Genomic DNA, 24,987 nt, shown 5'->3' on the forward strand with positions numbered 1-24,987 from the left:
AGCAGATGAAGGAGCAAGGTAAAAACACACCAGACCTAACAAATGAAGAGGAAATAGGCAGTCTACCTGAAAAAGAATTCAGAATAATGATAGTAAAGATGATCCAAAATCTTGGAAATAGAATAGACAAAATGCAAGAAACATTTAACAAGGACCTAGAAGAACTAAAGAGGAACCAAGCAACGATGAAAAACACAATAAATGAAATTAAAAATACTCTAGAAGGGAACAATAGCAGAATAACTGAGGCAGAAAAATGGATAAGTGACCTGGAAGATAAAATAGTGGAAATATCTACTGCATAGCAGAATAAAGAAAAAAGAATGAAAAGAACTGAGGACAGTCTCAGAGACCTCTGGGACAACATTAAATGCACCAACATTCACATTATAGGGGTCCCAGAAGAAGAAGAAAAAGAGAAAGGGCCTGAGAAAATATTTGAAGAGATTATAGTTGAAAACTTCCCTAATATGGGAAAGGAAAGAGTTAATCAAGTCCTGGAAGCACAGAGAGTCCCATACAGGATAAGTTCAAGGAGAAACACAACAAGACACATATTAATCAAACTATCAAAAATTAAATATAAAGAAAACATATTAAAAGCAGCAAGGGAAAAACAACAAATAACATAGAAGGGAATCCCCATAAGGTTAAGAGCTGATATTTCAGCAGCAACTCTGCAAGCCAGAAGGGAGTGGCAGAACATATTTAAAGTGATGAAGGAGAAAAACCTACAACCAAGATTACTCTACCCAGCAAGGATCTCATTCAGATCTGATGGAGAAATTAAAACCTTTAGAGACAAGCAAAAGCTAAGAGAGTTCAGCACCACCAAACCAGCTTTACAACAAATGCTAAAGGAACTTCTCTAGGCAGGAAACACAAGAGAAGGAAAACACTTAGAACAACAAACCCAAACCATTTAAGAAAATGTGAACAGGAACATACATATCGATAATTACCTTAAATGTAAATGTATTAAATGCTCCCACCAAAAGACACAGACTGGATAAATGGATACAACAACAAGACCCATATATATGCTGTCTACAAGAGACCCACTTCAGACCTAGGGACACATACAGACTGAAAGTGAGGGGATGGAAAAAGATATTCCATGCAAATGGAAATCAAAAGAACGCTGGAGTAGCAATTCTCATATGAGACAAAATAGACCTTAAAATAAAGACTATTACAAGAGACAAAGAAGGACACTATATAATGATCAAAGGGATCGATTCAAGAAGAAGATATAACAATTGTAAATATTTATGCACCCAACATAGGAGCACCTCAATACATAAGGCAAATACTAACAGCCATAAAAGGGGAAATCGACAGTAACACAGTCATAGTGGGGGAATTTAACACCACACTTTCACCAATGGACAGATCATCTAAAATGAAAATAAATAAGGAAACACAAGCTTTAAATGATACATTAAAAAAGATGGACTTAAGTGATATTTATAGGACATTCCACCCAAAAACAACAGAATACACATTTTTCTCAAGTGCTCATGGAACATTCTCCAGGATAGATCATATCTTGGGTCACAAATCAAGCCTTGGTAAATTTAAGAAAATTGAAATCGTATCAAGTATCTTTTCCGACCACAACACTATGAGACTATATATCAATTACAGGAAAAGATCTGTAAAAAATACAAACACATGGAGGCTACACAATACACTACTTAATAACAAAGTGAGCACTGAAGAAATCAAAGGGGAAATCAAAAAATACCTAGAAACAAATGACAATGGAGACACGACGACCCAAAACCTATGGGATGCAGCAAAGGCAGTTCTAAGAGGGAAGTTTATAGCAATACAAGCCTAACTCAAGAAAACAGGAAACATCTCGAATAAACAACCTAACCTTGCACCTAAAGCAATTAGAGAAAGAAGAACAAAAAAACCCCAAAGTTAGCAGAAGGAAAGAAATCATAAAGATCAGATCAGAAATAAATGAAAAAGAAATGAAGGGAACAATAGCAAAGATCAATAAAACTAAAAGGTGGTTCTTTGAGAAGATAAACAAAATTGATAAACCATTAGCCAGACTCATCAAGAAAAAAAGGGAGAAGACTCAAATCAATAGAATTAGAAGTGAAAAAGGAGAAGTAACCACTGACACTGCAGAAATACAAACGATCATGAGAGATTACTACAAGCAACTCTATGCCAATAAAATGGACAACCTGGAAGAAATGGACAAATTCTTAGAAATGCACAACCTGCCGAGACTGAACCAGGAAGAAACAGAAAATATGAACAGACCAATCACAAGCACTGAAATTGAAACTGTGATTAAAGATCTTCCAACAAACAAAAGCCCAGGACCAGATGGCTTCACAGGCGAATTCTATCAAACATTTAGAGAAGAGCTAACACTTATCCTTCTCAAACTCTTCCAAAATATTGCAGAGGGAGGAACACTCACCAACTCATTCTACGAGGCCACCATCACCCTGATACCAAAACCAGACAAAGATGTCACAAAGAAAGAAAACTACAGGCCAATATCACTGATGAACATAGATGCAAAAATCCTCAACAAAATACTAGCAAACAGAATCCAACAGCACATTAAAAGGATCATACACCATGATCAAGTGGGGTTTATCCCAGGAATGCAAGGACTCTTCAATATACGCAAATCAGTCAACGTGATACAACATATTAACAAATTGAAGGAGAAAAACCATATGATCATCTCAATAGATGCAGAGAAAACTTTCAACAAAATTCAACATCCATTTATGATAAAAGCCCTGCAGAAAGTAGGCATAGAGGGATCTTTCCTCAACATAATAAAGGCCATATATGACAAACCCACAGCCAACATTGTCCTCAATGGTGAAAAACTGAAACCATTTCCACTAAGATCAAGAATAAGACAAGGATGCCCACTCTCACCACTATTATTCAACATAGTTTTAGAAGTGTTAGCCACAGCAATCAGAGAAGAAAAAGAAATAAAAGGAATCCAAATTGGAAAAGAAGAAGTAAAGCTGTCACTGTTTGCAGATGACATGATACTATACATAGAGAATCCTAAAGATGTCACCAGAAAACTCCTAGAGCTAATCAATGAATTTGGTAAAGTAGCAGGATACAAAATTAATGCCCAGAAATCTCTTGCATTCCTATACACTAATGATGAAAAATCTGAAAGTGAAATTAAGAAAACACTCCTATTTACCATTGCAACAAAAAGAATAAAATATCTAGGAATAAACCTACCTAAGGAGACAAAAGACCTGTATGCAGAAAATTATAAGACACTGATGAAAGAAATTAAAGATGATACAAATAGATGGAAAGATATACCATGTTCTTGGATTGGAAGAATCAACATTGCGAAAATGATTCTACTGCCCAAAGCAATCTACAGATTCAATGCAATCCTTATCAAACTACCACTGGCATTTTTCACAGAACTAGAACAAAAAATTTCACTATTTGTATGGAAACACAAAAGACCCCGAATAGCCAAAGCAATCTTGAGAACGAAAAATGGAGCTGGAGGAATCAGGCCCCCTGACTTCAGACTATACTACAAAGCTACAGTAATCAAGACAGTTTGGTACTGGCACAACAGAAACATAGGTCAATGGAACTGGATAGAAAGCCCAGAGATAAACCCACACACATATGGCCACCTTATCTTTGATAAAGGAGGCAAGCATATACAGTGGAGAAAAGACAACTTCTTCAATAAGTGGTGCTGGGAAAACTGGACAGGTACATGTAAAAGAATGAAATTAGAACACTCCCTAACACCATACACAAAAATAAACTCAAAATGGCTTAAAGACCTAAATGTAAGGCCAGACACAATCAAACTCTTAGAGGAAAACATAGGCAGAACACTCTATGACATAAATCACAGCAAAATCCTTTTTGACCCAGCTCCTAGAGAAATGGAAATAAAAACAAAAATAAACAAATGGGACCTAATGAAACTTAAAAGCTTTTGCACAGCAAAGGAAACCATAAACAAGACCAAAAGACAACCCTCAGAATGGGAGAAAATATTTGCAAATGAAGCAACTGACAAAGGATTAATCTCCAAGATCTACAAGTAGCTCATGCAGCTCAATAACAAAAAAACAAACAACCCAATCCAAAACTGGGCAGAAGACCTAAATAGACATTTCTCCATTGAAGACATACTGATTGCCAACAAACACATGAAAGAATGCTCAACATTATTAATCATTAGAGAAATGCAAATCAAAACTACAATGAGATATCATCTCACACCAGTCAGAATGGCCATCATCAGAAAATCTAGAAAAAATAAATGCTGGAGAGGGTGTGGAGAAAAGTTCTGTTCTGTTTTGCTTGCACTGTTGGTGGGAATGTAAATTGATACAGCCACTATGGAGAACAGTATGGAGGTTCCTTAAAAAACTAAAAATAGAACTACCATACGACCCAGCAATCCCACTACTGGGCATATACCCTGAGAAAACCATAATTCAAAAAGAGTCATGTACCAAAATGTTCATTGCAGCTCTATTTACAATAGCCAGGACATGGAAGCAACCTAAATGTCCATCATCGGATGAATGGATAAAGAAGATGTGGCACATATATACAATGCAATATTACTCAGCCATAAAAAGAAATGAAATGGAGTTATTTGTAGTGAGGTGGATGGAGTTAGAGTCTGTCATACAGAGTGAAGTAAGTCAGAAAGAGAAAAACAAATACTGTATGCTAACACATATGTATGGAATCTAAGGGAAAAAAAAAAAAGGTCATGAAGAACCTAGTGGCAAGACAGGAATAAAGACACAGACCTACTAGAGAATGGACTTGAGGATATGGGGAGGGGGAAGGGTAAGCTGTGACAAAGTGAGAGAGTGGCATGGACATATATACACTACCAAACGTAAAATAGATAGCTAGTGGGAAGCAACCGCATAGCACAGGGAGATCAGCTCTGTGCTTTGTGACCACTTAGAGGTGTGGGATAGGGAGGGTGGGAGGGAGGGAGATGCAAGAGGGAAGAGATATGGGAACATATGTATATGTATAACTGATTCACTTTGTTATAAAGCAGAAACTAACACACCATTGTAAGGCAATTATACTCCAATACAGATGTTAAATAACTAAATAACTAAATAACTAACTAACTAAATAAATAAATAAATAAATGTTTGGCTTTGGAGGTATCAATACTACCAAACATTTTTCCCAAGTAGTTATACCAATTCACACCCTAACAGCAATGTAAGAGAATTCCAATAGCTCCACCTCCTTGCCAATACTCGTTATTGTCTGAGATTTTTAACCCCTTCTGGTGGCTAGGCCCTCATTCTATATTGAATTACAACCACAAACAATAACACTTACACAGGGCTTGACAATTTGCAAACTTTCTAAGTGTGTAGTATCTCAAAGCATATTCCCCACAGCCCTATAAATTAAGCAAGGAGAGTCCCATTATGATCTCTATTTTATAGATGAGGAAACAAAGGCTCAGAAAGGTTAAGCAGATCGCCCAAGGCCATAAGCCACATGCAGTAGAGACCATGAACTCTGTATATCCACCATGCTATACGGTTTACAGTTATTGGGGGACATGTTTTATCTCTGTTAGTTTACTAACAGCTCTTCGAGGTTAGGCTTTATTTTAACTTAACGCTATTTAATAAATGAATGAATGAACTTAAATATAAAATTGAAATTTCTCCATCTATAGAGAAAAACTTCACAATAATTGGTTACAATAACATAATGAGGGACTTCCCTGGTGGCGCAGTGGTGAAGAACCTGCCTGCCAATGCAGGGGACACAGGTTCAAGCCCTGGTCCAGGAAGATCCCACATGCCGCAGAGCAACTAAGCCCGTGTACCACAACTACTGAACCTGTGCTCTAGAGCCCGTGAGCCACAACTACTGAGCCCGCGTGCCACAACTACTGAAGCACGCCTGCCACAACTACTGAAGCCTGTAGAGCCTCTGCTCCACAATGAGAAGCCACTGCAATGAGAAGCCCCCGCACCGCAATGAAGAGGAGCCCCCGATCGCCACAAACTAGAGAAAGACTGCAGGCAGCAAGGAAGACCCAACACAGCCAAAAATAAATAAATAAGTTTATTTTAAAAATAATAATAATAACATAATGAAAGAAGCATCATCATTTGTTATCTGAATCACAAAGGCTGGTATTTCAGATCCACAGATCCACAAATACCGAAACATTTAGCCCTATTTAATGACTTTCTTAGAATGGTGAAGGATTCAAAACAAATTTAAATCCTCTCTTTGAAGGATTTTTTTAAACACTTTTTTCTTTTTTTTAAATTAATTTATTTTTTGGCTGCGTTAGGCCTTTGTTGCTGCACGTGGGCTTTCTCTAGTTGCGGCGAGTGGGGGCTACTCTTCATTGTGGTGCGCGGGCTTCTCATTGTGGTGGCTTCTCTTGTTGTAGAGCATGGGCTCTAGGCACAAGGGCTTCAGTAGTTGCAGCACGTGGGCTCAGCTGTTCTGCAGCATGTGGGATCTTCCCAGACCAGTGCTCAAACCCATGTCCCCTGCATTGGCAGGTGGATTCTTAACCAGTGTGCCACCAGGGAAGTCTCTTGAAGGATTATTTTTAACTCATTTATTTTAACTATTACTAAGCAGACCCAAAATGTATCAAAAAATGTTTGGGTTCCTAAATCAACCAGATTTCAGTTTTATATTTTACACACTGAACACCAAAGTTGGCATCTTTATATGTGTTGTTTTCCTTGTGTCTAAGTTAACAAATATGCCAAGGAATAGTAGAGAAAATAAAAGGAATACGAATGTAACTGTATGCACACAGAAGTCTTATATTCAGCAGCTTTGGTAGTTTTTTAAAAGATTATTTGATATTCTTTTATCATTGTCTCTTAGGATAGTTTGACACCATTCAAAAGATTATTGTGAGTTGTCAATAAGTCAGTGGCTGTCTGTCTCATCAAGCATGTGTTTCAGAAGATACACAGCGAAGCACAGAATAATCGGATTACTTTTTATGCCATCAGAAAGCACAGATGACACATTTAAGCTATTTGACATTCATGGACAGCCAGGCGTTGGTGTCCTCTACAAACTCCCACTTTTGTTCAAGAAGAATGTTATGTTCTGCCCCATCCTAAGTTGAAAGCTAACATGGACCCCTCACAGCATCTACTTTTATTTGTCTATGTATGTTCATCTTTTCAAATGCATTCATATCATGTTATGAGCCTATAAAACATTTAACATCTAAAACATCTTGCTTTTGACTTGTGAAAAAAATAGTAAAAAGTTTTAAAACACATTTTTGAGGCTGAGATTGCAAAGGCAAATTATAAACAACTGAACCATAAGCATACTTTGACCTTCTTTATCAGATATTTAATGTCAAAACTGACTGGTCTGAACACTTATATCTTCTGCCTCAATTCCTTTAGCTCATCTTGGAATGTGAGCACAGCTAGATGTGCACTGACACACTCCAAAATAACCCCGCCGTCTATCTGCAGCATGCTAGGGTATTCACAGCTTAAGCCTGCTGGAAGATGTAATAAATTCATAGCAAGCTAAAGGTATCTGAGAATTGCTTGTGGCTCACAGGATAGGATCAGATATAGAGGAATGTGTTTAATACAAGTTTCTGTCTTGTATTTAAGGCCAGTTTGATTTCTAGAACAACAACAAAAAAGGTAATCAAATAAATCCTCTAATCATTCGACAGTTTCCTATGGAAAAACATATCATCGATGTTTAACTACAGTCATTTACCTTTGGACTTGCTTCCTTTCAATTCTACCTCCCAAATTTCATTTTTCAAGTTCAGATGTGACTGTTAAAAAAACACTGTCCTTCAGTAACAAATGAACATACCTTTCATGCATGTAGTCAACTCCCAGCAACAGCTGGATAAACCATTCTATTATTTGACTCTCTGGAAAGGTTTTTCCAGGTTCTTTATATTCCTGAATTTTATAGTCCAGATCTCGGCCCTGAAACAAAATAGCATAATTTTTTGTATTTTCCTTCAGTTAGGAATTTAAAATCAATCTCTCTTAACAAGAGCTGACGCACAGCGGCCATTGTTAATAACAGCACAGTGGGGTCGCACTGGCGCTTGGGAACTATCGCTGCACAGACCCTCTCCTGACCAAACGCTGCCAGCCTCCTGAGCCCTCTTCTCAACCAGGCATCCACTTTCGCCTATAAAGTCTTGAACAAATGCTAACATATTTCTAACAGCTCAACGTCACATTCCTAGGATGACCCTCGTCCCCCTTAAAGTGCCTGCTTGAGAAAACTCAAGGCTGCCGAAGGAACTGACTATTCCAGCCATACCTCAAGATGGAGCCCCTGTCCCCTGCTCTCTGGGGAGGGCAGGAGCCCAACTTCAATAAGTGCCAGTTAGCAAACCCAGGTGGTTTCACAGGAACCAACCCCCTTCCCACTTTCTGCAATATGTCAGTCCCCTGACTCTGCTCAGGTCCCCTGCCTGCATTGCCTCCCCTGCCCCCCACTCCCTCCCTCTCCCTTTAATTCACCCAATTACTTTGCACACAGCACAGTGGAGCTCAGCTCTTTCCCCTCCTGTCAGTGGTTACTGAAGAAACTCTGTTTTCAGTGCTTTAACTATTGTCCGGCTGTGTTTATCTTTGACACCACACAAGAACAAAATCCTTCTAAAGGGCCTTAACTTTTATTACATTACCTAAATTCTACCTAAAAATTGTCTTTATTATATTACATTACATATTTATATGTACTTGCATAAAACTAGGAATAATTCTCCTTATGCTTGGAGTTTTATATAACTATAGAACCCTAACATGTATACAAATTAAAAACACAGAGCCAATAAAATTCAAATTAGTGAAGTTAATTTAGTATCAAGTGGTGATGTTTTGGTGCTTACATTGTGCATATGGTGCTAGTGCTGGAGTATCGATTCTTTTCAGTTTGTCAAGCCCTGACTCTTGCATCCTGGAGATGGCCTCTCTCTCCTCTTCTCTATTTAACTACAGCAACTCTCAGGAATACAGCACCTGCTGATTCCTGCGGGGACCACACACATCATTTAAGCATTAGCAGTCTCTGTCCTACTACTCCCTGCTGTTCAGTTAAGGAATAACACTTGGTGCCAAAAACTAATCCAGATCACAAATGACAAACACCTAAAATTGCCTGGCAGTGTCTGATACAAGACCCTTTCTGATTATGCTGATATTAATGTATGTAAACTACCATAGAAATGAAGACACGAAGTGTTAAATTCTCTTAGAGAACTGCTATACCTTATCCCTTTTACCTTAAAACGCTGAAAAATTAGAGACAATTCAAAAGGCTTTCCTCTGAAGAAAAGGACGGGTTAACGGTGACTGTGTTTGGTCTTTGGAGGATGCCAACAACACAGGCCCACAAAGAGAAGAGGTACTTCCTCCACCCATAAGGAGCATCAGAGCCAAACATTAAGCTACTCAGACTATTCCTGACAGAGTCATCATCATTAGATGCAAAGGAAAAGCACTCATCGGCAATGAAACAATCAAAGAAAAATAACTTCTAATTGAACAACATCAGGTCAACTGACTAACTCATGTGTAATGCATTTTTATTTCCCTTCAGTGCAATGTACAAATATTTGCCTAGCATTTTCTCTCCTTCTACACAGGGCATGACGAATCAAAAGTGGCATATTAAACAACTCGCACCCTCACTCAAACTCGATATCTGGCTGGATTTTCTGGGCCAAGGCGATCAAAGTTTAAGGAATGAATTGAATATTTGACTCCTTGTCAAAAAGACCCACATTTCCTTCTCATTCTCCAAACCTGCCTTTATAGCCTCTCTTTTTAATCCTAGAGTTTATCAAAATTCCGTTGGATCATACAAGTTGTAGTGTCATAATGTTTCTAGAAGTTGCGGAGAACATTTTTTGACATCAGATTATTACAGCATCCTGTGAAGTAGACATTGAAAAGTCCTTCAGATGAAAGGTGAGCTGTAAATGTATGTATTTTTCCAAACCCAGATTTCCTTTTCTACCCAAGAGGACTCCAGCAAACCTTTCTCTCACACAAAAAAGAAAATAATTTTTAATAAAAAAACAAGATCTCCTTTCAATATCCCATTTAGATTCTCAGAATATGATAAAACAACTTCAGTGGCAAAAAGATAATTATCTACATGTTGCCATCTCCTTCCTGAATAGCTTGAGATAAGAAGTGACAGAAAGAAAGCCAAGAAAGCAGGAAGGAGGGAGAAAAAGAAGGAAGGAAGGAAGGAAAAAAGGAAAGGGGGGAAGGAGTGAGGGAGGGAGGAAGGAAGGTTGGAAGGAAGGAAGGTCGGAAGGGAGGGAGGAAGGAAGGAAGAAGGAGGGAAGAAAGAAATGAAAAGAAAAAAAAAGAAGAAGAAAAGCTTGTCTTAAAGGAATATCAATGAAGTTAACAGCTTCAACCCAATGTTTCCTACTTTAGGAAGGTCATACATAAGTACAGTCATCCCTATGAAAATGGCCTTTGTGATGTAATTGTCTGCCTCAATAATACTGAAATTTGGAGAAATTTGTATGTTCAAATAACATTTCTTTCAGGAATTTGTCTCCAAGCCTCAATGCTTCTTTTCATTTCCTATGGTCATTTTAAAACTATATTAGTTAAAGAAATACAAATTCCTACCACATTTGTATCAGCTTCGGTATTGTTTTCCTTGTGAGTGAGCAGAATTACTTTCCCTGTGAGTCGTCTTGCCATAGACGAGCACACTCCCTGGGTGACATTCATTATTAGTCTGACTATCACCTCCTTATGCTCCCCCCTCAAGTAGTGAGTAGAGGTTGCTTATCTGTTTCCTGCATTGATGTTAAGTGTGTGCACATTTCCTGTGACTAAAGAAATATATACTTAGACTATTGGGGGGAAAAAAAGAAATAGGGCCTTCAATACTAGGCCTTAAAGTGAAATGTCAAAAGAGGGTACACAAACACCCCCTTCTCAGGTAGAACCATAAGAAGAAGAAATGTACTAGTTCTTAGCGTTAAGCAAGGGACATGTTCTATTCACAAGAGGACAGAATGTCAAAAGATCAAATTAATTGGAGAGCTGGGTCTTATCCTCCTCAAGTTACTCCCCCTACAGTTTTCATTCTGCATGTTTATCTGCAAGAAAAACTATTTGTTTTGTATTTACTTTGTTCTTTAATAAACACTCTGTAGATTTTCTTAGGATTTAATTAAGGTAGTCAAGTCACTCACAAATTAAGACACAACAAATTTCATATAAAAAAGAAAGAATTTTTTGTGAAGCAGTCTGATTTTAATTCAGCAATACGAAAAGCATTTATTTCTTTTGCCAAGCCATCATCAAAGTAAAAATCAAATGTTTTGGATGAAATGTCACACCTTGGTTTAAGAAGTTCTTATTACAATATCTGTAGGCTCATTCTGTTTCCTTGACTTTGAGGAATATTTAATGATGACTTTTATTGCTAAGGCAACTCTAATGAAAAGGGTATTGACTTAAATTTGAACCAATATTAATATTGCCCTAAATCTACACTGCTGACAGAAAATGCTTTCCTTTACTAATATCACCCCTCAAAAGTTGCAATAAAAGCCTTGATGTTAACTTCTAAGGTTTCAAAAATCTGTAACCCAAAATGTGCCATTTGATGGATTAATGGTCTTGCCTCCTTCTGCCATCCAAGTTAGCCAACATCAGATTGACTTTGAAACACCAAGACCTTGAAGAAATGAAGAGCAACTCAAATACAGTGTCTGAACTCCATCTTTAATTGACATTAAAAAGTTTTAAAACCTAAAAGGATTTGATTTTAAAAATTAATCCGTGTTTTTTAAGTCATCAATAGAAGCACTTACATCCAGTTTAAAAGACAGAGGAGAGCCTTCTCAGAGCCTGAATACAGTGAGACTGTAATGTTCAGAGCATACACAAAGGGCAAAACAATCTCAGGATTTCAGGGCTGGAAGGAGCTTGAAAAATTGTTCTGCCCTACTTCTTCATTTTAAAATGAACACGCTGCCCCTGATTAATTCCCTGGGCCGACATCTTAAGATGCAGCTCCCTCACACTCTACATCTCCTTTAACTAAGGTTCTGAGACATCCTTCCAGTGGACCTCAAAATTTTGCATATATCAGATACATTCAAGTTGCTTGTTTAAAATGCATATTCCTGGGCTGTATCAACAGAGACTCTGATTCAGTAAATTAGGAGAGGACCAGGGAATCTGTATTTTTTTAAATAAATTTATTTATTTATTTATTTTCTTTTTTGGCTGTGTTGGGTCTTCGTTACTGCGCGCGGGCGTTCTCTAGTTTCCGCGAGCAGGGGCTACTCTTCGTTGTGGTGCATGGGCTTCTCATTGAGGTGGTTTCTCTTGTTGCAGAGCACGGGCTCTAGGCATGTGGGCTTCAGTAGTTGTGGCACGCGGGCTCAGGAGTTGTGGCTTGCAGGCTCTAGAGCACAGGCTCAGTAGTTGTGGCACACGGGCTTAGTTGCTCCACGGCATGTGGGATCTTCCTGGACCAGGGCTCGAACCCATGTACCCTGAATTGGCAGGCAGATTCTTAACCACTGCGCCACCAGGGAAGCCCGGAATTTGTATTTTTAAACAAGCATCCTAAGTGACTCTGGGACAGGCCATAGACTGCATTTTAAGAAAGTGCTGCTAGATAATAACACAAATGGGCCAAACACTTAATATCTCACCTATTAATGGAAACATTTTGTCCAGTAGTTTGAAAAATTCCAAAGGCAAAAGATGTATTTGAGAAAGTCTGGGTTGAATAAAAATTATTTTATAATATATTTTTAAATTTGTAAATGGAGTTCATAAAAAGTGGGGAAAATGTCAAACCACGTTATGCTCTTAAAAGCAAAATAAGAAGATCCAGTTTCTAAATAGTTACTAAAGAATGCCATGTAGTATCGTGACATTTATGTCTTGATAATATAACTGAGCACTCTTGGGTTTAGTTGCTAATTTTCTTTCAAATTCTTTTAGAGTAAATTTTCTTCCTGCTGAGGTAAATGTACATAAATAAGAATAAAGTGGTAGAATTTATTTTTTTTTAAGAAGTGACATGAAATAATGCTTTCACCTATAAATCACTGGACTGTTTTTTTAAAATAAACTATTTGGAGTGGTTTATTCTGATTCTATTTTTGATCACATATTTATACAAAGTCATATATGATAGCTAAAGCCACACTCCAAATGCCAAAAGTTCTACTGGGCTTATGAATTGCTTGATATTAGTGCATTCATACATTTCTCTTAAATGAAACTAGTTTTGTTTTCAATTTTTACATCAACAATTTTAAATAAAACTCAGTGGCCTTATTTTTAAACTTTTTTTTGTGAAAAGCTTAAAATATTTCATAGTTTAAACAAAGAAAGTAAATGGAACAAGTCAAATGATTTTACTTATGGTACTTACAAAGATCATGAACAGATAAGTTTAGGTGTATAAAAACACAAGATACATATTATTTACAGTCTTCTTTAGCTGAATAAAGTCTAGACCCATAGAACTGGCACAGTGAATTCAGGGAGGCCTACATAGCCAGGCAGGAGCTGCCCAGGAAAACCAGAGGGCTCTGATGGGATGCGCCTCTCTGAAGATAACTCTAGTTCCCTTAATCAGCAGCAAGCCCAGCAATGCAGACCGCTGAAGACAGCCCTGATGTGTGGACACCTGGAGCTCACACTGGGAAGGATAATGCTATAGACAATGTTCATGTCCCCCGAAAGGCATATGCTGAAATCCTAACCCCACAGTGTGATGGCATTAAGAGGTGAGGCCTTCGGGAGGTGAATAGATCATAAAGGTAGAGCCCTCATGAATAGGATTAGTGCCTTTATGAAAGAGACCCCAGAGAGTTCCCTCCCAGCTTCTGCCATGTGAGGACACAGCAAGAAGACGGCCATCTACAAACCAGGAGTTGGGTTCTCATCAGACACTGAATCTGCCAGAACCTTGATCTTAGACTTCCCAGGCTCCAGAACTGTGAGAAATAAATGTGTGTTGTTTATAAGGCACACAGTCCATGGTATTTTGTTACAGCAGCCTGAACGGACTAAGACAGAAGGTCACTAATCAATGCCACAAAGATCAATATACCAGGAGTGTCTCTCATCCATGGCCTCAGACAGAGCTTCAGCAGTGGCTTTAAAGGACAACAAAGGGTTTGTCTCTAACAGTAGACCCAAGACATCCAGCATGAAGTTGTAAGGACCCTCTGAGAACCAGTAAGCCTGGTGGTGCATGTCATTGCCAAATTCACTTGCAAGAGTCTACAGAGACTCACTAGAATTTCAACATTATAAAACTCAACCCACTTACTTGGTTTATTTAAACAATTTGCATAAATGAGAAACATAAGAGGAGATTTAAAATGTTCTTTTTATATAACAAACAGATCCTTAGAAAGTACTTGCTTGAATGTTGCTATTGGACCCATTAGTGTTTAAAATTTTCCATGTTTCCTCCTTCTGGCATGAATCCTCACACTAAAGGCTGCAAGCCAAAAACTCAGAGGTAAAAATTAGCTTGCCTTCTAGAAAACAACCTGGGGGGAGAGTGAGGTCACACTGAAATAATGAACTATTATAAAGACAGCTTCCATTATTGACAGTCTATTATGTGCAAAGGTCTGATAGTCCCTTTTTTAACTTTATTTTAACTCATAAAGTTAATAAATTAACTTTATTATTTCAAATACCTATAAAAACCTAATAATATACTAGGTGTTGTTTACTTTATCTTAAAATTAGGGTAGGGGTCAGAAAAATGAAATAACTTGTTCAAGGAAATGGACCAAGATTTGAACAGAAGTCAGTGTGATGCCAGAGTCCACACACTTTCTACTGTTTCAAACCCTATCTAGTCCCCTATTGATAGAAAATACAATAATTAATTATATTATCATTACATTAAGACATATGTGTGTGTACAAATTGATATACATGTGTTTTTGTGTCTATGTATATGTATGTATTATATAGAGATAGATAAAGATACAGAACATAAGTGAGAATAAGCCAAGGGAAGGAGCAGCTTTCCCATAAAACAGGATGATCTGGTGGACGTGCACTGTGAGATGATTACCACAGTCAAGTTGATTGACACATCCAATATCTCACATGGTTCCTGTGTGTGTGTGTGTGTGCGTGCACGTGTGTGTTGAGAGCACTTGAGATCTACTCTCTTGGCAAATTTGAAGTGTCTAAGTGCAGTATTGTTAATCATGGTCACCATGCTATACATCAGATTCCCCAGAACCTGTTCATCTTGCAAACGAAAGTGTTAGCTTTATATTTTGCATAATTCACACAGACAGGCTTGATTAGTGTGGCTGTGTTAAAATCTATGTTTAGTGCCACCACCTGAAACATGTTTGGTTAACATTGTTGATATGAACAATAAAACAATCCATCTCTATTGATTCATGTCCCGGTAGAAGTAGATAATTTCATGCTTGGGAAGGTAGGCACCATGAACTATTTGGTTGACTCTATTAAATATTAAGGGAGGAATAGGAGCAATCCAAGTAAAAGAAAAACAGGAGCAGCTTTCCCTATAACCCCTGTGGTCCTGGTCCTGGTCCTGGTCCTGGATGAAATCCAACATTCCAGCCATGTGATTGCCAGAAAATCACCTCTCTGGGGTCCCGTTTCCTCATCTACAAAATATAGTTTATAGATAAGAACCCACTTCTCCTTCAAAAAGGATGGGGGCATGTTTAGAGGACACAGGGGCCAATCTGAAGGAGCCCCACTAGCCGAAGCTGGACCAATTTGAGAAAGAAAATTAATAATGACAGCATTGGGCTATAACTCATAGAATAAAATAAATATCCATGAGTCCATACTGATACAAACAATTGAATAAAGACATCAATGGAGGAGAAGGAACAGTGGAATAGCTCTTTCTAACAGGAGAACCCTAATTAGCAAATGTAGAAAGAATGAGGGAAATACATAATCACCATTAGGCAAATATCACAGTAAAAACTGCTCCAGGCAACTACCACTGAAAAAATCCTAAAATCAGGGCATGAAAGTTTGAGGAGAAACAGGATAGAAGGTTGCTCAGGGAGCCCGGAGAATAAGGCAGGTAATTTTCACGAATAACAGCACCCAGCTGGTGGCCTGAGCAGAAAACCACAGCCACCAGCAGAGCCAGCCAGACTCCCCTGTTCTCAGCTGAGCTTCATCTTTGCTCAGTGCTCCATAAACACTGACACGGTTTTCTTCTATGACTATATTTTTCTGTTTCCACACTGGCCATTCTCCCTTTTTTGCAGTTCTCGGCCCTGGCTGCCCATTAGAATCACCTGGAGAGCTTTCAAAAATCCTGATGCCTGGGTCATTCCCCAGACCAATTAAATCAGACTTTCTGAAGGAGGTCCTCAGCCCTCAGGAGTTTTGAAAGCTTTTCAGGTGATTCCAGTGTGCAGCCAAGGTTAAGCACTACAACTATATTGATATAATTTTTATTTAGCTATGTTAATATCACAGTGCAGGAAACAGACAAGTCCAACCTTCCCTGCTTTCTGACAAAGTGCTTTCAACATATATGACAGATAGAAGGATCTAAAATTTTACCATCAGCATTTGACAGAAATAAGGTGAGAGGCAGCTGGAAGCAAGTGGTAAAGAATTCGTCAAAAGAAATTTCCTGAGTACTAACTTCTTTGTGGCTCATTACATGGGTTCATGATGTGATACAAAAATGAATCAGAAAAAGATCAATCCCACACGCTGAGAGTCTGATCTGAGACGGATGATACTATGTATAATGTGCTGTGTGTCACCGAGTTGAAATGCGATGAGAGTTGGGGATCGGGTGAGGAGTGATTTCCAGCCAGGAGATTATAGGAATCTTTGTAGAGTGGGTGACATTTCAGCGGGCCTGGGAGGATGGTTGGGAACTGAAAACATGAGGCCAGGAGGAAGGACATTCTGAAAGGGCACAGATGAAGAGGTGGGAAACTGTGGAGGAGGGACAGGGGACAGCAAGTTGCCCCATTTCTCTGGCTGGAGGAGAATGGAAGGCACCAATACCTGAAACAGTCTCAGTTTGGTAGTTTGGGTACTATTCCCCATCAAAAATTTGGTTAGATCTTGACAAGAAGTTGTGAGAATTGGGTAATTTGCTTTTTACACTCATAATCTGATGTGATGTGTCCAAAGGGTTGGGTGGTGAACATAGCGGCCTCGTGAATGCATTTATATGTGTGTATTTCAATCTTGCAAGGCCCCAAATTAAATTACAGAAGAGGGAACTTGGGGATTAAAAAACCCAGCTATTTCAATGGTGATAACATTTTTCTGTTAGGTGCAAGTCTGGTCATCTGCCATTTCCAATATTATTATTTTACCTCAATAAGAGGATAATGCCAGGTTTGTGTGAGTTAAGCTCATGAAGGTGAGAAATATCTCGTTTAGCAAGGAGAACTAGCGACCCCCACACGTCATTCCTCAGGGAAGCGCGTCCTGACAGCTCAGCAGGTGGAACAGGGAAGCCCAGCAGCTGCTCCCCGGCCAGCGGCCGTCACCATGGCAACGCCCCCGGGTGGGAGGAGCAGCTCAGCCCGTGGAAACCGCCAGCATTTAAAAAGTAATGCAGATGATCCTGGATTGGATCCTGCGCGAGAAAAAGACATTCTTATAGAAATGTCCTTTCTAAAGACATAACTGGGACAAATGGGCTCAATTTGAGTGTGAATTGTGGATTAGATGTGTGGTTCTCAAACTGCAGTGTGCTTCAGCCTCACCTGGTGGGCTTGTCAAAACACAGATAGCCAGATCCCACCCCCAGAATTTCTAATTCACTGTGGCTGTGGTGGTAGCTAACAATCTGTATCTCTAAGTAAAGATCCCAAATGATGCTGATGCTGCTGGTCTGGGATCACACACTGAGAACCACTGGATTACATACCAGCATTGCTTCGATGTTAATTTCCTGATTTTGATCTTCGTACTGTAGGTATGTTAAGGAAATGTCCTTGGCCTTAGAAAACACTCACAGGAGGATTTAGGACAAAGGGGCATCATGTCTGCAACTTACTCTCAAGTGGTTCAGGAAAAAATAGATAGAGAGAGAGAGAGAAAGAAAGAATAAATAGAATAATAAAGCAAATGTGAAAAAATAACAATTGATAAATCTGGGCGAAGTGTATATGGGAGTTCACTGTGTTCTGTAACTTTTCTAGTAGATTAAAATTACGTGAAAATTAATAATTAAAAATTAATATAAGGAGAAAAAGTTATAGCTTATCATCTAGCTCTGTTCAGTATCGTAGCCACCAGCTACACATGGTTATTTACATTTAAAGTAATTAAAATTAAATAAAGTTTAACATCCAGCTCGTCAACCATACTAGCCATATTTCATCAGGTGCTAAAGGGTCGTATGTGACTAGCAACTACCATATTGGACAGCACAAATATAGAGTATTACCATCATCACACAAAGTTCCACTGGACAGTCCTCACTACAGTGAAGAGTGAGAGTCTCTTTGGAAAATTCAGTGTGCCGAGAGCAGCAGCAGAGGTAGCGGTAATAGGCATAAGCAGTAGGAGTCATTTGCTTCCCACATAAGATAAGTTTATTAACCGAATGGGGCAAAAAGAAGAAAATGATTAAATTATAGCTGATGGATCATAGTGTAGCTATATTTGTAAATCCCTGGGTTTTGCATAGATCGGTGACATAATTGCCGGAGCAGCTGTTCTTACCCATGGACCTCATCATTTTACTGATTTTCTTAACAATCTGTTGGATGAAGGAGAAATAAGCACCCAAATGTCCTGGTTCTTTTTCTTTTCTTCCCCCCCTTCTCCTTCAAGCAGAGGAGGGGCAAGACTGGATGGGGAAACTCCCAGCAAGGCTGTGCCAGGGAGACTGTCCTGAAGGGGAACAGCCAAGACCTGGATGATATCCAATTTTCAGATATTCTAACTTTGCTACTGGTTTCATTTTGGATGACACATTAGCTACCATGTAAAGCACAGCGAGGCTGGTTTTTGTTGCTATCTTTACTCCTTCCGATTTGCTTCTCCTACTTCCTCTTCTTTTCCGCACCTCAGACACCCAGCACCCTCTGACCCAAACAGGCCTGCCTCCCCCTCTAAAGAGCATCTTCTTTCTTCCCAGAGTCATTTCTCTTGGGCCCCAGCAACACCCAGGTGATGAACTGAATACATTCTAAACTATGAATAGAACCAGATTCTCCCAAGGTACATTTGGCTAACATTAGCTCTCAGAATGTTCTGGGAGATACTGTCTGAGCAAGGTCATGTTTGGGTATTCTCTTTCTGACCCAACCCCTGTAACTCCCCTCTCCCTAGCCTCTCAGGAGTGACCGCCCAGACCCACATATGCTGCACCTTGTCAGCCCCAAGCCCCCTCCACCCGGCACCTTTCTCAGCAGCTTCATGTTCACTTGGGCTCAGTAAAATGCACAGCTATTATCACTTGGGGAGAACATGGAATGGCAGGGAAAACTGCAAATACCTGAAGCCATAAATCACAAATCAGTTAATATGAAGGATTTTCATGGGGAAAATGAGCCATATTCCCATTTCCAAGTGTCCATTGGGGAAAATGAACCACAGAGCTAGAACCCAGGACTCAGGAGGTGTCCCTCTGCTCTGTCCAGGCCTCTGTTACAGCATTTAAATGTCCATCTAATAATTGAACTGTTGTCAGAGGCTTGGAGAATGCACCCACACACGCACACACCGAAAGAAAATATGCTGGATCGTTTTTCTGCAGCAATTCCTCCTTAAAATACGTTCACTCTGAGTTTTCCAAGAAAGAGAAACCCTTCATCAGAAACAAGTTTGTCAGTTACATAGAGATGATCACTCTTAGCAGCAAGACACAACGTCCCAGGTATTTATAGTCCACGTTGTGGTTGGCTAATTAAACTTCTGAGATGTCTCTTTACAGACAGCTTTTTACTATGAAATATATATATATATATTTAAATTTATTTATTTTATTTATCTTTGGCTGCATTGGGTCTTTGTTGCTGCGCACGGGCTTTCTCTAGTTGCGGCGAGTGGGGGCTACTCTTCGTTGCGGTGCACAGGCTTCTCATTGCAGTGGCTTCTCTTGTTGCGGAGCACAGGATCTAGGCACGCAGGCTTCAGTAGTTGTGGCACGCGGGCTCAGTAGTTGTGGCTCGCGGGCTCTAGAGCACAGGCTCAGTAGTTGTGGTGCACAGGCTTAGCTGCTCCGCGGCATGTGGGATCTTCCTGGACCAGGGCTCAAATCCATGTCCCCTGCATTGGCAGGCGGATTCTTAACCACTGCGCCACCAGGGAAGCCCTATGAAATATATTTTTATTAAGATTTCAAAAAGAGAAGGAGAGTCTCACCTCACAATACTCTGTGATAATGCAGAAATTATCTTGCTCCACAAAGCTCGCATGGAACTTGACAATGGCTGGATGGTCCAGCTTGGAAAGGAGCTGGGCCTCCAAAGTGGCCTGCACAGTCTCATTTGGATTGAGTTCTCCAATAGAGATTTCCTTCAGGACCTTTCTGCAGCCAAAAAAAAAAAATTTTTTAATACATTTAGAACTAAAAAACACGTTTAATAGATATGAACAGTGGTGCAGGACCATCTAATTAATACCCAGGCTGTGACCTACTCAGAGGTCTGCTATCACCGGTGACTCCTGGGCACCCTGGGTCTGCCTCTGTCCTGGCAGTGCCCTCCACACCTGCGGCCCTAGTTTGGTCACACGGGGCAGAGACAGGACTAATCTTGAGTGGCGTGGCTGAAGCGGCTCTTCCTCAGCCTCTAGGTGTCTCTGTTTCTCCTTGCCTCTCTCAGGCATCTCTGTTTCTGTCTTTTTCTGTCTCTTTGTGTGTTTTCTGTCTCTACTTATCTGTTTTCCTGTTTCTGTCTGCTTTTCTATTTCTCTCACTATTCCTATCTTGGTATCTCTCTGTCTCTGTCTCTCTCCCTCAATATATATATATATATATATATATATATATATATATATATATATATATGTGTGTGTGTGTGTGAATATAATATAATTATAAAATCTGTCACTCTGTCTCTCTGCATCTGTCTTATTCTCTTTTTGACTCTCTCTTTTCCTCTCTGACTCTCTCTCTGCCTCTGCATGTGTGTATAAATACACATGCTTCTCTCTGTCTCTCAGCTCTAAAATTTTCCAAATCTATCAACTTAATATCAGCACAATCAATATCTACTTATTTTCTTTTTAAAACTATCCTTGGCATATCATACTTTATTGCTACCAGTATTTAGGAGAAGAAAAAAATCTAAAAACATTGACAGAGGTATTCAAGCATGTATAAATGGAACAAGAGCTCATTACATCTCCAAATTATTAATTTAAAAATTGTGATAACTAATGAGGAGTGGACCAAAACATTATCTCTTCCCATCTACAGAAAGAAACAGACTGATGACCAAACGAATTACAGTGCCACGGTGTAAACAGATTGCCAGGAGAAGCACTTTAGAGCACCAATTATGTATGCAGACAGATTCCACTGATTATAAATGAGCCTTAGCTGTTCATTAAGTTCTGCAGGACCTGTACTAGAAGACATTTTGCAGTAATGTTATTTAAGAGTAACTACCTATGCATATTAATGAAAATGTATTTATAGTAGAAGCTCTCCTAATTAAAGGCCCTTTAACCAAATCCTAGATTAACCAGAACTCTGCAGTCCTTTCTAACAGATGCCAATGGCCACCTTTGTGTTGGGGACGCGGTGGCCAGCAGGTGCTCTCTGGACCACCTTCCAGTTGAGGTGTTTACCCAAGTCATAGCATCTATTCCCAAACTTGTTTATGCCACTCGTGCCCAGTATTGTAAATCTGTGACTTAAATATGACAAACTGATGAAGGGTAAGTGAGTGTTGTCTCTGCTAGGGAAACTAAGTCAAATGCTTACCACAAAGCTTAATAATGACAAGTTGAAAAAAAAAATGCTGCTAAAGAAATAATTGATAAGACAGTTCTAAAACGTTGGTTTAAAAATGTAAAAATCTAGCATTCTGAACTGAGATTGCTAAATCCTCACTCTACTTTAAAGAAGGTAAACTTGGAAAACTTAATCAACTTAACATGGGTAAGTTTATGCAAAAAGGATGAAGTGACCTCTCATCAGAGGACATCAGATGTTGGCTGCACAACAAAAATGAGAGAAAATGTACAACGATATGTTTTAAGTTGATGTAAACATTTTAGTTATGTCATTTCATTTTAAAATTGTTCCGTTATGTAACCAAGGACCAGCCCCAATAACACTGGACAGGGGCCATCACATTGGTTCTGTTAGGTCTTGAACGCCCTACCAGGCCCCTACTTGATAATGGAGTGGATTCTGGAGAAATTCTTGCTTGGTAACGTGTTCTATAGAGAGACTGTTCTAGCAAGAATTTGGTTAAAAATGACCTCATGTTATTAAGAGTGGCGTCTCAAACTGTTTGGTATAATAAAGGAGCTTGAAATGACAGATGCGGCTGTTTTCCTGTAACTTCTAAAAATGACAAAGCTGCAAGCCAAATGACATCTTCATGGTACTTTTCCAGTACTTACTGCGCCCCAGCCAACGTGCAGTTGTAAAAGTCACAGTGGTTAATTTATATAGCACGGTGATATAAAGTCTCACACAAACTTGCAATATTCTCTTGCTGTGAAGGAACAAATGCTATCGAAAGCTTTAAGATACTTATTTTTTCTTGCAAACATCAACTATTGTGCAACAGGGCATGGGATTTTACATATAGTTATCTGAGCCCCGTCTGGCAGCCTGATGATAAGGCATAAAATCTCATTTGCCCACAGCTTAGCAGACGAAGGGAGGGCTATCAAGACAGGTGATATCTAATATAATCACCTCTGGCAGATGCGGAGATATTCCACCTTCCTTACCTAAAACTGATAGAGGAAACTCTCATTGCATGTCACATAATGTGAGAGCCTTATCAGCCGAGCAGAACGCAGAAACTGACCAAGTCAAGGAAGCTTGTCCCTGGCTCAGTGACACTCAGCCTGTCACCCTCTCCTAAGTAACAGGACAGATATTTATTTTATCAGAACTTCAGCTGTTCAGGAGAAACTTTTTAGCAGCTGCAAAAACAGGCACCCCTTCAGACTCACTCATTTTGCAAACTTTCTGTTCTCTTTCCCAAGTGGCATGTTTCTTTCTAGAATCAGTAGTGAACTGACAAACTTTGGAGAGTGACTGGAAATTTGGGATAACTATAGCTAATTTCATTCCCTTCAAATTGGCCCACCTTCTATACAAATGGGGCAGATGATATCTTTGAGAAGTTCAGGGTTATTTTCCCCAAATTTTCCTGTAGTCTTTCACATATTTCCCATTGAACAAGCAGCACAGGCTGCCTCAGGAAAAAGATGACATCACAAACTACAGAGAATATAAGTCAAATCCCTGGCTTTTGATTTTCCAAAGGAGAGACCAAGGCCAAAGAGAAAAGATCCGAAGGAGCACCTGACCAGTGGCGTGAGTGTCCTCCCTGCCCGATGTGAGAGAGACCCTCGGGACCAGATGGAGGGGAGGCAAGAACATTAGGCACTGCTGAGCCCTTGAAAATAGTTCATGTCCCCCAGGCCGTGTCCTGGGGGACAAAACTCCCAGATGGGAAGAAGAGCCCCAGAGCAGAAGCCCTGCTATATTTCCAAAGCAGGAACCTCACATTTCCTTGTGTCCAGCAAGGGGTAGGAGTGAAAGAAAGGTCTTCAAGGGGCAAGTAAACCAAGGGGCCTAAGAGTTCTGGAATCTCAGTGAGGAGTGCTGTGTGTGTAGTGGTGTAGTGGGCTCTGAGAGTTCATCACCCCTGCCCTTGGGTCTCCTGAGGAAGACAGATAGTAAACAGAGCAGTGTGCATAAATGTGTGTATATGACTATGCTTGTATTTTCTAAAACTTCAAATCAAGCTGGGTGCTACAAAGTTAGGGTAAGTGATGTCTGAGGCCCTCCTGATTTAAGCTGCTGTGACTCTCTAATTTGATCAGCAGCTACTGCAGCCACTGAGGGCAAATCCAGAGGAAACAGATTTTAACTGCAGCTTAAATAAGACAGTAATATTTTTTGCTTTTTAAAAATTTCAATAGTCACCTGTTTAACAGATTATTAAATCTGCTCAGGACTTTCAAGGTAAGAGTTTTCATCCATCTAGCACGGCTGCAATTATTTTAACTAATCCTTTCTTAAATGGTCAGCTCTCATTTTTTTTCTAATTTACAAGGAAATATAGTTTTATTACAGAAAAATTTGAAAACAAAACATAGTCCACAATCCACTACAGAGATCATCAGCAGTAACAATTTTGTGTACTTCCTTCACATCTTTTTGCTACACATATTTTTAACACTAGAGGCCAGTTTAGACAATTTGCCTGCTATTTTCATGAGACAATATCATAGCAGAAATCTGTCATTTGTGGCTGCCCAGTGTCTTTAGACAGCCTCCCTACATTGTAGTAGACCCTTGGGCTGTGGGTCCTGCCTTCTCTAGATAAAAACAGACAGACAACAACAATTCCTCCATCTCCCACCTGCCTTGAGTTGGGGTGCCAGTGTGGGACCTAGGTTCTGCCAGTCAGCTGGACCAAGCCGGGACCTTGCCTTGGGTGTGAGCTGTGTGGAAGGACAGGGCAGGCACAGGACCTCCCTTCGCTAATACAGGTGTCCTAAGAAAGAGCGTGGGCCTGGGGGCAGTGGCAGTGGGCCAATTCCAGGCTGACATTCCTGGAAATTTAGCCTCCCCTTCCCCGTAGCCTCCCGCAGCTGTGAGAGCTATCTGTGTTCAGAATAAATCCCCTTCTGCCTCAACCGTGCAGAGGGCGGCTACTCATACCTGCGTCTAGAGCCCTGACGCGCGCGATTATGCATCACAGAAGCACCGTGAGATGTTCCCGTGAAGCAC

General features: G+C 39.7%; 1 protein-coding gene across 1 annotated transcript in view; it reads right to left on the reverse strand.

The window, feature by feature from the left end:
• The window catches only part of NEK11 (NIMA related kinase 11), a 273,104-nt gene that overhangs the window by 203,918 nt on the left and 44,199 nt on the right, over positions 1–24,987 (reverse strand). Inside the window, 2 exon segments of the mRNA XM_059920355.1 lie at positions 7,882–8,000; positions 20,418–20,583. Coding sequence (XP_059776338.1) covers positions 7,882–8,000; positions 20,418–20,583 — 285 coding nt within the window.

Source organism: Balaenoptera ricei, chromosome 4 (assembly GCF_028023285.1).
Source record: "Balaenoptera ricei isolate mBalRic1 chromosome 4, mBalRic1.hap2, whole genome shotgun sequence".
NCBI lineage: Eukaryota > Metazoa > Chordata > Mammalia > Artiodactyla > Balaenopteridae > Balaenoptera > Balaenoptera ricei.